Source organism: Bubalus kerabau, chromosome 2 (genome assembly GCF_029407905.1).
Source record: "Bubalus kerabau isolate K-KA32 ecotype Philippines breed swamp buffalo chromosome 2, PCC_UOA_SB_1v2, whole genome shotgun sequence".
Lineage (NCBI taxonomy): Eukaryota > Metazoa > Chordata > Mammalia > Artiodactyla > Bovidae > Bubalus > Bubalus kerabau.
This window is the reverse complement of record NC_073625.1, coordinates 137,722,898-137,736,560: the sequence shown is the minus strand read 5'-3', so window position 1 is coordinate 137,736,560 and position 13,663 is coordinate 137,722,898. Positions and strand designations below refer to the sequence as shown.

General features: G+C 38.9%; 1 protein-coding gene across 2 annotated transcripts in view; it reads left to right on the top strand.

The window, feature by feature from the left end:
• Nucleotides 1-13,663, top strand: part of NAALADL2 (N-acetylated alpha-linked acidic dipeptidase like 2) — a 1,154,148-nt gene that overhangs the window by 1,085,052 nt on the left and 55,433 nt on the right. For both annotated transcript variants that reach the window (XM_055569014.1, XM_055569015.1), the window contains exon 13: nucleotides 2,703-2,901. In XM_055569014.1, the coding sequence (XP_055424989.1) occupies nucleotides 2,703-2,901 (199 nt within the window). The remainder of the gene's footprint in view (nucleotides 1-2,702; nucleotides 2,902-13,663) is intronic.

Here is a 13,663-nt window from a genome sequence, read left to right as displayed (position 1 = left end):
AATGTCTTCAATTCTGTGGTGTATGTTATCAGAAGAGATTTTTCTTTCTTAAATGGAAGACTCTTAAGGATGTCGAACTAGTTTTCTCTGTTGTTCAGTCTTTCAATTCTAATATAATCCAAATGTGCCTTTATCCTTCTTTTTCTTGCCTTGTGCAAAAAGATATCACCTATAGGTTTTCCATGTTAATATTATGATAATTTAATAATTTAAGAGAAACCATATCTTCATAAATTGTCATTATTAATATTGTTTCTTAAGAGGCTGGATATTCTCAATGAGCAAAAACATCTCTGCTTGCATCCTCAAGTTTTGTTTGAAATCAAACAAGATTACTAATAAATGTGGAACACACATTGAAAATATCAAATGCCGAAACCCTGTGAACTCCTATAATTGATTTTATTCATATTGTTAATTTTAGTGAACAGAGAGCTACAAAGAAAGCTCTTTCTTTGTAGCCTTCATTAAAACCATTTATTTATTTACATAGTTGTCATTTTTTACTAGATGTTTTTCTAAAAATATTGAGTCTATTTAGTCAGTAAACAATTACTGAGTGTCAGAACTATGCTGGGCTATAATGAAATTGACATATAAAATAATTCACATCAAATGAAGGTGAGAGGAAATAAAGATCACTATGTTAAAGGTTGGTATAAATAATTCTGTGGCAGACATATTTTATACTACAGTTATGATTCTAATCTACTTTTCATTTTCTTAGCACATAACCTCTCTACAGTGCTTCTTAAACATTAAAATATAAGGAATAGTCTGAGTAACATGCTGAAATTTTGATTCCTGGGCCCTAGAGAAATTCAGAAGGTCTAGGAATCTGCATTTTCACAAAACCCAGATGCTTTGGAAGCTGGTGATCCTTACCCTTAGACTTCACTTGGAGAAAGAGTCCCTTTGCAACCTTTCCTTTTGCAGAGGCTTTCCCAGGCGAAGGTTCCATGAGGTCTCTTTTCAGTCTTCCACCTACTTATCTGAATGCCATGCTCTCAGGATTGTCAGTTGAGATTTACCAGGTTCATTTCAGTATGTTGACTTGAAGTAATCCTCTGTAGGGCAGTGCTGCCCTTGTTGGAGTCAGTTGTAGCTAGGCTGAGAGTGGGTGAGGCAATAGTCAGGGGTGTCAAAAACTGCCTCTAATGGTGGGGCTATCTGGAAGATGATGGAAGGCCCCCCATGGCATGATAAAAGAAAGCTTTTTAAACAAGTTTAAGCACCAGCTAGGAACTGCTTCGGAGAAGGCAATGGCACCCCACTTCAGTACTCTTGCCTGGAAAATCCCATGGACAGAGGAGCCTGGTAGGCTGCAGTCCATGGGGTCACTAGGAGTCGGACACAACTGAGCGACTTCACTTTCACTTTTCACTTTCCTGCATTGGAGAAGGAAATGGCAACCCACTCCAGTGTTCTTGCCTGGAGAATCCCAGGGACGGGGGAGCCTGGTGGGCTGCCGTCTATGGGATCGCACAGAGTCGGACACTACTGAAGCGACTTAGCAGTAGCAGCATTAGGAACTGCTTACCTGTAGGGGAGTACTGTACAAGTATTAATTATTTAACTCTTGTTTAAAAAGATCTATAAAGCAAGTACTACTATATGTTCATTTCACATGAGGACATTGAGGCAAAATAACCCAGCATCACAAAACCATTATACTATGTGGTAGAGCAAGGATTTGAACTCAAGTGGTCTGATTCTAGGATTTGGCAGCGTAATTACTATATGATGCAGCCCTTCCCTTAGTCAAAGGAACATTCTTTGATCCTTTTGCTACCACCATTCATATCAGAATGACTTCCAGTAAGTTACACAAACAGATGGAAAAACAAACAAACAAAAATCATCTCAAATGGAAAACAATATAAACATTACATAGGATAGTTTTTACTGTGTTTTCAGATCAAAGGTATATTTCAGCTTCAAATTACAGGAATACTCTAGTAAAGCAAAAAGACCCCAGTAGACACACAACATAGGGTAACATATTCTCAGAAGAGAAGATAATTCCTTTTACAGTTTGTTTTTTTTTTCCTTGAAACACAGGATATTCCATTAAGAGCATGAATTTTTGAGTCAGAAAGATCAGTCTTCTAAATCTTACCTATCACTTACTTGCTTGATGATCTATGGCAGTTTGCTTACCTTAACTCTCAGCTTCTATGAAAAAACATGCCAATACAATGTTTGGTGAATATTAAATGAGATAATTGTGTGAAGTGTCCTGTGTCAAATGGCTTGACAATGTCGAGAATGTTGCATTATTTCAACAATCAGTTTCTATTTACTGGTGATATTATTATTAGCAGTGGGTTTCCTTGGTGGCTCAGATGGTAAAGAATCTGCTTACAATGCAGGAGACCTGGGTTTGATCCCTAGGTTGGGAAAATCCCTTGGAAAAGGAAATGGCAACCCACTCCTGTTTTCTTGCCTGGAGAATCTTATGGACAGAGGAGCTTGGTGGGCTATAGTCCATGGGTTCCCAAAGAGGCAGACATGACTGAGTGACTAACACACAGTAGTAATAAATTTAATACTCTTAGTAGAATGTATTAGAATATTTTTGGTGGAAAGATTTTAAAAATTGAATTGATGGTAAATCTTCCTTTTGACATCATAATTATAAAATGTTTATATTGTGCCTTTGAGATGCTCTGATCTATGATTGACCTACTTACCTTTACCAGGTGATCAAACCACCACCCCTCAACTGCTAGCCCTGGCCTCACGCCTGCGGGAGTGTGCTGAACTCTTTCAGTCAGATGAGATGCGTCCTGCTAATGACCCCAAGGAAAGAGATCCCACACGTGTGCGGATGCTGAATGACCTTCTCCAGGACATGGAGAAGAGCTTCCTAGTGCAGCATGCACCCCCAGGGTTTTACAGGTAGGAAGTGTGCTCAAATTTGGTATTTTCATGCCTCTCAATGAAATATTTGTGTTTAACTTTCAGAATTTGATATGTACCTTCTGTGAACATAAGACTTGTTTTTTAATGTGAAATAGTTATTTTATCTACAATTTGAGGCTCATTCTCCTACCTTCAAAGCAAAGTTCAACTGCATACATGGTGAATAAAGAAAACTTTAGTTTTCTTTATATCTGTAGATGATATTGATATTTTTTATAGATATGGATATTGTCTATATCTATGATACTAGTTGGGCTTCCCAGATGACACTAGTGATAAAGAACCTGCCTGCCAATGCAGGAGACATAAGAGACAAGGGTTTGATCCCTAGGTTGGGAAGACTCGCTGGAGAGAGAATGGCTGCTCACTTCAGTATTCTTGCCTGGAGGATTCCATGGACAGAGGAGTCTGGTGGGCAGTCCATGGGGTCGCGAAGAGTCAGACATGATTGAAGCGACTTTAACAGAGCATAGCACATGATACTAGTTAGCTGTATCATTTAAAAAATGACTAAGAATTTTTACATTAAATTCAATGTGAATCAAATGTGATATAGCTACTGAAAAACTAAATGTGTTGTAGGTTGTATTGGTAGAAATACTGAATCAGTAGATAAGCCTATGTTTTTATCCTAGTAAGTCTATGTTTACAACTTTGTGTTTAATTCTAGAAACTATTTACATTTTAAGAGGGAATTAAATATGTTCAATAACTGACTCAATGGCATGAATTTGTGCAAAGTCCCAGAGATAGTGGAGGACAAAGGAGCTTGGTGTGCTATAGCCCATGGGGTTGCACAGAGTTGGACATGACTTAGTGACTGAACAACAACAGCAAAATATTCAGGGGGGAGAGGAATTTATAGGAAAGTTGAAACAACCAGGTTATGAGACATATTTGGTTAAAGGGCCACAATAGAGTGATTTCTGAAAATATTTTCACAACTTTAACAAATACTTTAATGAAATATTGTCATATTCAATTTAATCTCTTAGAGGATCACACAAGCACATACTTGTTTTTCTGGTTCTCAGAAATAGTAGAAATGAAACAAAGAGGGCAAGTAGAGTTTCAAAAAATAAAACATTTTAATTTTTTTAAATTGGTAACATTCATTGACTACTTAATATGTCTTGGATACTATGTTAAACCCATTCCATGCATTAATTAATTTAATCCTAGCAAAAGGGTCAATGGATCAGATATTCTTAGGGTCTCCATTTTACAGATGAGGAAACTGGACTCAAAAATGCTAAATATCATGCTAAATGATTTGCCAAAATAGTAAAGCAGACGAGAATATCCTGTCTCTCACTTTACTAATAAAATGTATTTTTTTTTATTTTACTTTATATTGGAGAATAGTTGATTAACAAAGTGTTAGTTTCAGGTGTACATCAAATTGATTCAATCATATTTCAGTCACATCTTTTCCAAACTCTTTCGCACTTAGGTTGTTAGAGAGTATTGAGCATCATGACCTAGGCTATAGAGTTTGTTTTGTAAATAAGTTAATTTGTACCATTTTTTTTAGATCCCACATTTAAGTGATATCATAGATATATGTCTTTGTCTGACATTTCAGTGAGTATGATAATCTTCAGGTACATCCATGTTGCTACAAATGGCATTATTTCATTCTTTTTAATGGCTAAGAAATATTCTATTGTACATATGAACCACATCTTTTTCTATCCCTGTCAATGGACATTTAGGTGGCTTCCATGTCTTGGCTATTGTAAACAACACTGCGATGAACATGGGGTGCATGTATCCTTTCAAATCATGGTTTCTTCCAGATACATATGTTCAGGAGTCGGACTGCTGGATCATATGCTGGATGTATTTTCAGTTTCCTAAGGAACCTTCATATGGTTCTCTATAGTGTCTGAACCTATTTTCATTCCCACCAAGAATGCAGGAGGGCTCCCTTTTCTCCACATCTTCTCCAGCATTGACTGTTTGTAGATGTTTTTGATGATGGCCATTCTGACCCGTGTGAGGTGATATCTCATTGTAGTTTTGATCTGCAGATCTCATTATAGTTTCGATTTGTGGATAAATTGAAAAAGCCCTGCAACCCTGGAATCCCACTTGATCATGGTGTGTAACAATTTTAACATATTGTTGGATTCAGTTTGCTAGTATTTTGTTGAGGATTTTTACATGTATATTCATCAGTGATATTAACCTGTACTTTTCTGTGGCATCTTTGTCTGGCTTTGGTATCAGAGTGATGGTAGCCTCACAAAATGTGTTTGGAAGTGTTCCTTCCTCTGAAATATTTTGAAATATGTCAGAAAATTAGGTGTTAGCTTCAGAAGGATAGGTGCTAACTCTCCTCTAAGTGTTTGGCAGGACTTACCTGTGAAGCCCTCTGATCCTGGACTTCTGTTTCTTGGGAGATTTTTTTTTTTTTTTTTTGTAATGCTCCCTGAACTCTATTATGATAACTTCTTTACAAATGTTTATCCCCGAACTTTCTCCTTGAAACACATGAGTTATGAGTATGAAAACATACATTTATACCAAGTCCAGTTGTGGGGCTTTTGGTTTTGAGCTGTTGTTGTTCAGTCACTGCAAGTTGTGTCACTGTCTGCAACCCCACGGACTGTAGCACAGCACGCCTCCCTGTCCTTCTCATCCTCAATCACCTGTTCTCTTTCTGCCTTCAGTCTTTCCAAGCATCAGGGTCTTTTCCCATGAATCAGCTCTTCACATCAGGCGGCCAAAGTATTGGAGCTTCAGCTTTAGCATCAAACATTCCAATGAATATTCAGGGTTGATTTCCTTTAGCATTGACTGATTTGATCTCCTTGCAGTCTTAGGGACTCTCGAGAATCTTCTCCAGCACCAGAGTTTGAAGGCATCAGTTCTTTGGTGCTCTGCTTTCCTTATGATCCAACTCTCACATCTGTACATGACTACTGGAAAGACCATGGCCTTGGCTATATGGACCTTTGTTGGCACAGTGATTTTTTTTTTTTTATTTTTAATATGCTATCTATGTTTGTCATAGCTTTTCTTCCCAGGAGCAGGTGTCTTTTAATTTCATGGCTGTAGTCATTTCTACAGTGATTTTAGAGCCCAAAAGAGGAAATACGTTACTGCTTCCACCTTTTCCCCTTCTGTTTGCCATGAAGTGATAGGGCTGGATGCCATGATCTTAGTTTTTTGTTTTTTGTTTTTTTTTTTTTTTTAATACTGAGTTTTAAGCCAATGTTTTCACTCATCTTTCACCCTCATCAAGGGGCTCCTAGTTCCCCTTTGTTTTTTGCCATTAAACTGATATTATCTGCATATCTGAGGTTGTTTATACTTCTCCCAGCAATCTTGATTCCAAATTGTAACTCATCCATCCTGGCATTTCCCATGATGTGCTCCCATAAGTTCAATAAACAGGGTGACAATGAACAGCCTTGTCATACTCCTTTCTCAATTTTGAACCAATCAGTTATTCCAAATACGGTTCTAACTGTTGCTTCTTGACTCATATACAGGATTCTCAGGAGACAGGTAAGACGGTCTGGTATTCCCATCTCTTTGAGCTGTACATTATATATTTTGGAATCAGTGACTCTTTGCTTGTAATAAAATGCTAGCAAGTTGATCTTTAAAATTTTTGGCATCTTGAAATTGAAAATGGACTAATTGTGTCTACCTGGACCTCAAGGGAAAAAGCAGAAGAAACGCTGGTGCTTGTTTCAGTTTTTTCACAGTACAGTATATACTCCAGTGTACACTCCAGTACTCATCTGCTGTACAGTCCAAGTACACATCTGGAGCACATCTGTATCACCTGTACATTGTATACAGTCCCATGTCCAGTAGTGTACAGCCAGTGTACATTGTGTACAGTCCATGCACATCCAATGTATACTGTATACAGTCAGTGTAGAGTACAGTGTACAGCCAGTGTACATTGTGCATTCTAGTGTACAGTCCAGTGTACAGTCCGGCAAACACTCCAGTGCACATCTGTACAGTCCAAGTGCACAGTGGGACATAGCTGGAACACAGCTGGAACACATCTGGACAATCAGATATATAGCGGCACCACAGCTGGAAAATATCTGGAGCATAGCTGGACACATTTGGAGAATGATATTCAGGCCAAATGCATAGCTGGGCGCATCTGGGACACATGTGGGCACGTCTGGTGTACAGTCCACCGTATGTCCAGTATACAGTTCTGTGTACACCAGTGTGCAGTGCTATATACTCCAGTGTATGGCCAGAGTACACAGTGCAGTGTAATGTGCCATGTACACTCCAGTGTACATCCAGTGTACATTCCACTGTATGTTCAACATACGCTGCAATGTATGTCCAGTGTCTGTCTCTTCTCCAGGTCCATAAAATCCTATGAATGGCTTTAGAGTCATTCTTAGAAGAAATGGCAAGGAAACAGATAGTCAATAGATTCAAAGAAGGAAGGATAAAAGGAATAAAATTTAAGTGAACTGAAAACTGGATTGCTTGACACTGAATTCGGGTCAGTAATGTGCCAGAGCTCTCTTGTTCTGGCCCACACAAGCAACATTAAAAATATCAGGAATTTTGCCAGCTGATTGTCAAGCCCTTTGTAGCTTGAAATTAGCAAGCACTACACATCAGGACTTTTGGCTATCAGGAAGTCTATGTTTGAGTGGACAGTTGACATCCCTGATTACAGTATAGTCAGTCCAAGCTCATGTCAATGCAACAGGTGATGCCACTGAAACTCCTGCATGCCAGTGTCTGGCAGTTCATGTCCTAACTATCTCCCTGGTGTGTTCCTTTTCTCTCATCCTGCCATCTCTGTCTTAGTTCCTATCTTGATGGTCTCTGTACTAGATGACTGCTGTTGCCTCCTGGCCAACTCCACCACTGGAACAATATTATTTTAAAATCTACCATTAGAAGGACTTCCCTGGAGGTCCAGTGGCTAAGACTCCACACTCCCACTGCAGGCATGCAGGTTCGACTCCTGGTCAGGAAACTAAGATCCTACATGCCTCAGTGTGTCTCATGTTTTCCTAAAGTTCATCAGGGTGGACTGGGCTCCCCTGGGATGCATGGAGCCTCTGCGGCTCATTCTGCATCTTGTTCCCGGGTAGCAGGATCAGAAGCCGTCACTGGGCCATTGGGTCACCATGAGCACAAGTGGGGAGGCTCTTTAATCTACTCTTTGCCTCTCAGTTGCCATGAACAGAGAGCAGTGATACTCTAATGTGTGCTTCCTGATTTCTGAGGCCTCAGAACCATATCCAGTTTTTCCTGCCTGATGCTCTCAGAGGTTCTTCAGGATTGTTGTAGACTGAGGTCCCAAAACCTGTCTGTGCTCTACTGGAGTTCCTTATACCTCTAGGAGCTCCACTAGCTTCCCACGGTAACTAGAGGAGAAAACTGGCAGTATAAGATCTCTACCTTCAAGGAGTTTAATTCAAGAGGTAAAATATATAAATCATAATAAATTTCCAGAATACTTATTCAAAGTACTCAATGAATGCTACAGGTAAGGTGTGCTGTTGGGATTCACAGAGGAGAGAAATTACCTTGTGGCAGTCAGAAACTTTACAGAGGAAGGGAAAAATTTATCTGGTCTTTAGAGAATGGTAGGATACCCAATAAATTTGGGAGTGCTATAGACTGAATGTTTGTGTCCTCCCAAAATTTGTATGTTAAGACCTAATGATAATGTTTGGAGATGGGGTCTTTAGGAGATAATTAGGTCACAAGGACACTCATAAGTGGGATTAGCATCCTTACAAAAGAAACCTCCTTCACCCATACTGCTATGTGAAGACAGAGTCATCTATAGTTCACCAAGCAACCCCTAACCAGACATGGAATCTGCCGGCACCTTGATCTTGGACTTCTCAGCTTCCAGAACTGTGGGAAATAATATTTGTAGTGTTTATAACTCACTCAGTATATAGTGTTCTGTTGTAGCAGTCCAAACTAACAAAGGGAGCATTACCAGGGAAGGATAACGTGAATAGAGAGACACAAAGGAGAAGCTGTGTGTGGTGTGCTGGGGAGTGAAGCACAGAAAGTGGAGTCTTCTGAATTGTTATTGGTTTCATGATTATGGAAAGGTAGGAAGGAACCAAGTGATAGAGTCCCACGCATGCTCTATTCAGAGCTTTGGGTTTTATTTTTTTACACAAAAGACGCTAGTAACAAACCTGAGTTAACTTATCTGGTCTTCCAAATAGGGTGCCCTGGAGCTGGGAAGTCAGGGAAACTGTGGATTTAAGAAACACATGAAATGGTGAGAATATGATTTGGCATGTTGTTGTCAGGAATGAAAAGCAAATCCAATTTGGGAGATGGTTTTAAGGAAGAATGGGAAAATTTAACCATCTAGTGGCTGTGGGAATTTTATTTTAGGGTTCACATGGAGCTAGGCAGATGAACCAGGGTTGAGTATTAGAAAGTCTCCTCTCTGCCCATTTCTCCAGCCAGTTAGTTAAGACACTCAATATCTTTGCTCTCCATGTAATTGTATGGAAATCTGTTAAGCAAAGTAACTTCCAAAGTCCTTTTCCTCTAAAAATCTGATTTAATGCACATTCACTGCATTAACCCTCCCAAACTCTACAGTCAAGGGGAATCCTACTAATCCTGGGGAAGAGATATAAGAAAGAGCACAATGATAGGCTGTAGTGGTGTAATGAAAAGGTGCTAAGAGCTCCAGAGCTACTGAGATTGGTGGGCAATGGGGAGCAGACACAATGATGTATACGATCAGGGACTATCTAAGGAAAGTGTGTTGAAAACTACAAAACATTGCAAAAATATTACTACTATCAAAATTCAGCAATTCAAGATCTAACTTGTTGCCCCTGAGTAGGGAGGAGATTATGTATTTTCTTAAGAACTCTGAATCTTCTCTCTCCCTCCTTCTTTTATTATAGTTTTAATATGGACTGCTTTCCTGCTCCAGGGAACTGGCATATCTGCAGATGATATATTGTGGCATCTGTGTTTTGTCATTGGATTCCTTTTAGCTCCCTGTAGTTCTCAGCAAAGGTGGACTAAGCAGTATGATCCAGTAATCTATTCATTCTCCAATAAAATATATATTTATTAAAAATAGAGCGGTTTTAGGTTTAGAGGAAAATTGAGCAGAAAGGACAGAGTTCTGATACAATCCTTCATAGGCACAAACAGTTCCCTCAGCTCCCAACACATAGTTCCCTATTATTAACATCTTACAGCAGGATAGTACAATTGTTACAGTTGATGAGCCAATGTTGATGTATTATTAACTAAAGTTCATAGTTTATATTAGGACTCATTTTTGTTTGTTCTTTACATTCTATGGATTTTGACAAATGTTTAATGGCACACAGCCACCATTTCAGTATCATACAGAATAGTTTCTTTGCCCTAAAAAAATCTGTGTTCCACCTATCCCTCCCTCCACCTCTGGCCATCAATGATCTTTTTACTGTCTCCAAGTCATATAGTTAGAATCATACAGCATGTAACCTTCTCATTTAGGCCTCATCACTAAGCAATTTGAATTTGTTTCTTCCATATTAATTTCTCTTTATCACTGAACAATATTCCATTGCACAGATGTACTAGTTTATTTATCCATACACCAATTGGAGGACATTTCAGTTGCTTTCAAATTTTCACAGTTATAAACTAGGCTGTAATGTACATCTGTGGGCAGGTTCTTGTGCAGATGTACATTTTCAACTCATCTGGGTAAATACCAAGAAGCAAAACTGCTGGATCATAAGATATGCCTATGTATAGTTTTGCAAGAAACTGCCAAACTGCCTTCCAAACTGGCTGTACCATTTTGCATTCCCACTAGCAATAAGGATGACTTTTGGTTGCTCCACTTCCTCATTAACATTTGCTGTTGTCAATATTGTGACGTTCATTCATTTCAAGAGATGGGTAATGTTATCCCATTGTTTTCAACTGAAATTCTCTAATGACATATGATGTTGAGCATCATTTTATATATTTACTTTCTATCTGTATACCTTCTTTGGTGAGGTGTTTGTTCATATCTTTTCCCTATCTCTTGACTTATATGTTTCCTTACTGTTGAGTTTTTAAGATTTCTTTTTATATTTTAGATGCCAAAACTTTATCAAGTATGAATGCTGCAAATATTTTTTTAAGAGTGACTGTTGCAGAGCAGAAGTTTTAAATTTTAATGAAATCTAATGTATCAATTTTTTTTTCATAGATTATTCTTTGGGTATCATATCTAACAGCCCATCATCAAACTCAGGGTCAGACCTAAATTTTTCTCCTATGTTGTCTTCTAGGTATTTTATAGTTTTATATTTAAATGGTGTTTTATATTTAAATGGACCTATATTTAAAGTGACCTAAATGGATTTCCAATTAATTTTTGTGAAAGATATAAGGTCACTGTCTAGATTCATTATTTTTGCACGTGGATATCTTGTGCCAGCACTATTTGTAGAAAAAAAAACTATTCTTTCCCATTGAATTGCCTTTCTTCTTTTGTCATACAATTTTGGATTATCTCTTGGGTAAAGACATAGGAGTGAAATTGCTAATCCTATGATGAAACAGGAAGGCTCAAGAGGGGTGAAATTCCCTTCCCCAAGTTGCAATAATATCACAGTAATTACCCTTTGACAAAATCTTGCACCCTGACAAACTTTTTTGTCTGGAGATTAGCGCTTTTTGATAGAGAAGATTCTGGAGGCTTTCCTGATATTTAACTTTTTCCTGCCACAACCATCAGGGGATTTTTCTCAACTTCTTACATGATTTAGAATACCTCTACTGGAGATGGAGAAAATATGATGGGGTAGAAAGACAAGAGCTCACCTCATTTTTGTGGAAACAGAAGAATCACTAACTGCTGAACAACCATCAGGAAAATAAAGGTTGGAACCTACCAAAAAGATATCCCATATCCAACAACAGGCAGCCATAACAAGTCAGTAGGAGAGGAGTAACTGCAATAAAATCAAATCTCATACTCACCAGGTGGGTGATGAACAAACTGGAAAATAATTATACCACAGAAGTTCTCCCACAGAAGTGAAAGTTCTGAGCTCCAAGTCAGGTTCCATGGCTTAGGGTCTGGCAATGGGAAAAGAAGCCCCCAGAGAATTTGGCTTTGAATACCAGTGGTATTTGATCACAGGAACTCCCAGGACTGGGGGAAGCAGAAACTCCACTTTTGGAGGGTCCACACAAAGTCTCATGCACATAAGAATCCAGGGAAAAAGAAGTAACCTCATATGAGCATGGGCCAGACCTACCTGCTAGTACTGGAGGATCTCCTGCAGAGGCACAGGATGTTAAATCTCACCAACTTTGCATTATAGGGGTCCCAAAGGAGAAAGGACCTGAGAAAATATTTGAAGAGATTATAACTGAAAAGTCCCCAACATGGGATGGGAAATAGTCAACTAAATCCAGGAAGGACAGAGTCCCAGCCAGGATAAATACAAGAAGGAACATGCCTAGATGCACAGTAATCAAACTGGCAAAAACTAAAGGCAGGGCTACTGCCTTAGTCCCCATGAGGCTGACCAACATCCAACAACTGGTCAACAAGGATCAGTAGTGGGACAACCAGGCACTGGGCATGTCATCCAGCTGTGTGGAATGGCTGAAGGGCATGTCCCTGCTAGTTAGGACCTGGCAAAATGTAGGCCACTGGAGAAAGGAATGGCAAACCAATTCACTATTCTTGCCTTGAGAACCCCTTGTACAGTATGAAAAGGCAAAAAGATATGACACTGAAAAAAGAACCACCCTCTCGCCCCCCAGGTCAGTAGGCGTCTGATATGCTACAGAGTAAGAGCAGAAAAATAGCTTCAGAAGGAATGAAAAGGCTGAGCCAAAGCAGAAAGGATGCCCACCTGTGGATATGTCTGGTGGTGAAAGTACAGTTTGATACTGTAAAGAACAGTATTGTATAGGAACCTGGAATGTTAGGTCCATGAATCAAGCTAAACTGGATGTGGTCAAACAGATAGTAAGAGTGAACATTGATATTTTAGGAATCAGTAAACTAAAATGGACAGGAATGGGTGAGTTTAATTCAGAAGACCATTATATCCACTACTGTGGGAAAGAATCCCTTAGAAGAAATGGAGTAGCCCTCATAGTCAATGAAAGAGTCTGAAATACAGTACTTGGGTGCAATTTGAAAAATGAGAGAATGATCTCTGTTCATTTCCAAGGCAAACCATTCAATATCACAGTAATCCAAGTCTATGCCTCAACCACTAATGCCAAAGAAGCTAAAGATGAATGATTCCATAAAGACTTACAAGACCTCCTAGAATTAACACCAAAATAAATATGTCTTTTTCATTATAGGGGATTGAAATACAAAAGAAGGGAGTCAAGAGATACTTGGAGTAACAGGAAACGTTGACCTTGGAGTACAAAATGAAGCAGGGTAAAGGCTAACAGATTTTTGGTCATAGCACTCATAGCACTGGTCATAGCAATCATCCTCTTCCAACAACACAAGAGAAGACTCTACACATAGACATCACCAGATGGTCAATATCAGAATCAGACTGATTATATGTTTTGCAGCTAACGATGAAGAAACCCTCTACAGTCAGCAAAAACAAGACTTGGAGCTGACTCACATCATCTGCTCCTTATTGCAAAATTCAGGCTCAAATTGAAGAAAGTAGGGAAAACCACTAGTCCATCAGGTATGACCTAAATCAAATCCCATATGATTATACAGTGGAAGTGACAAATTGATTCAAGGGAC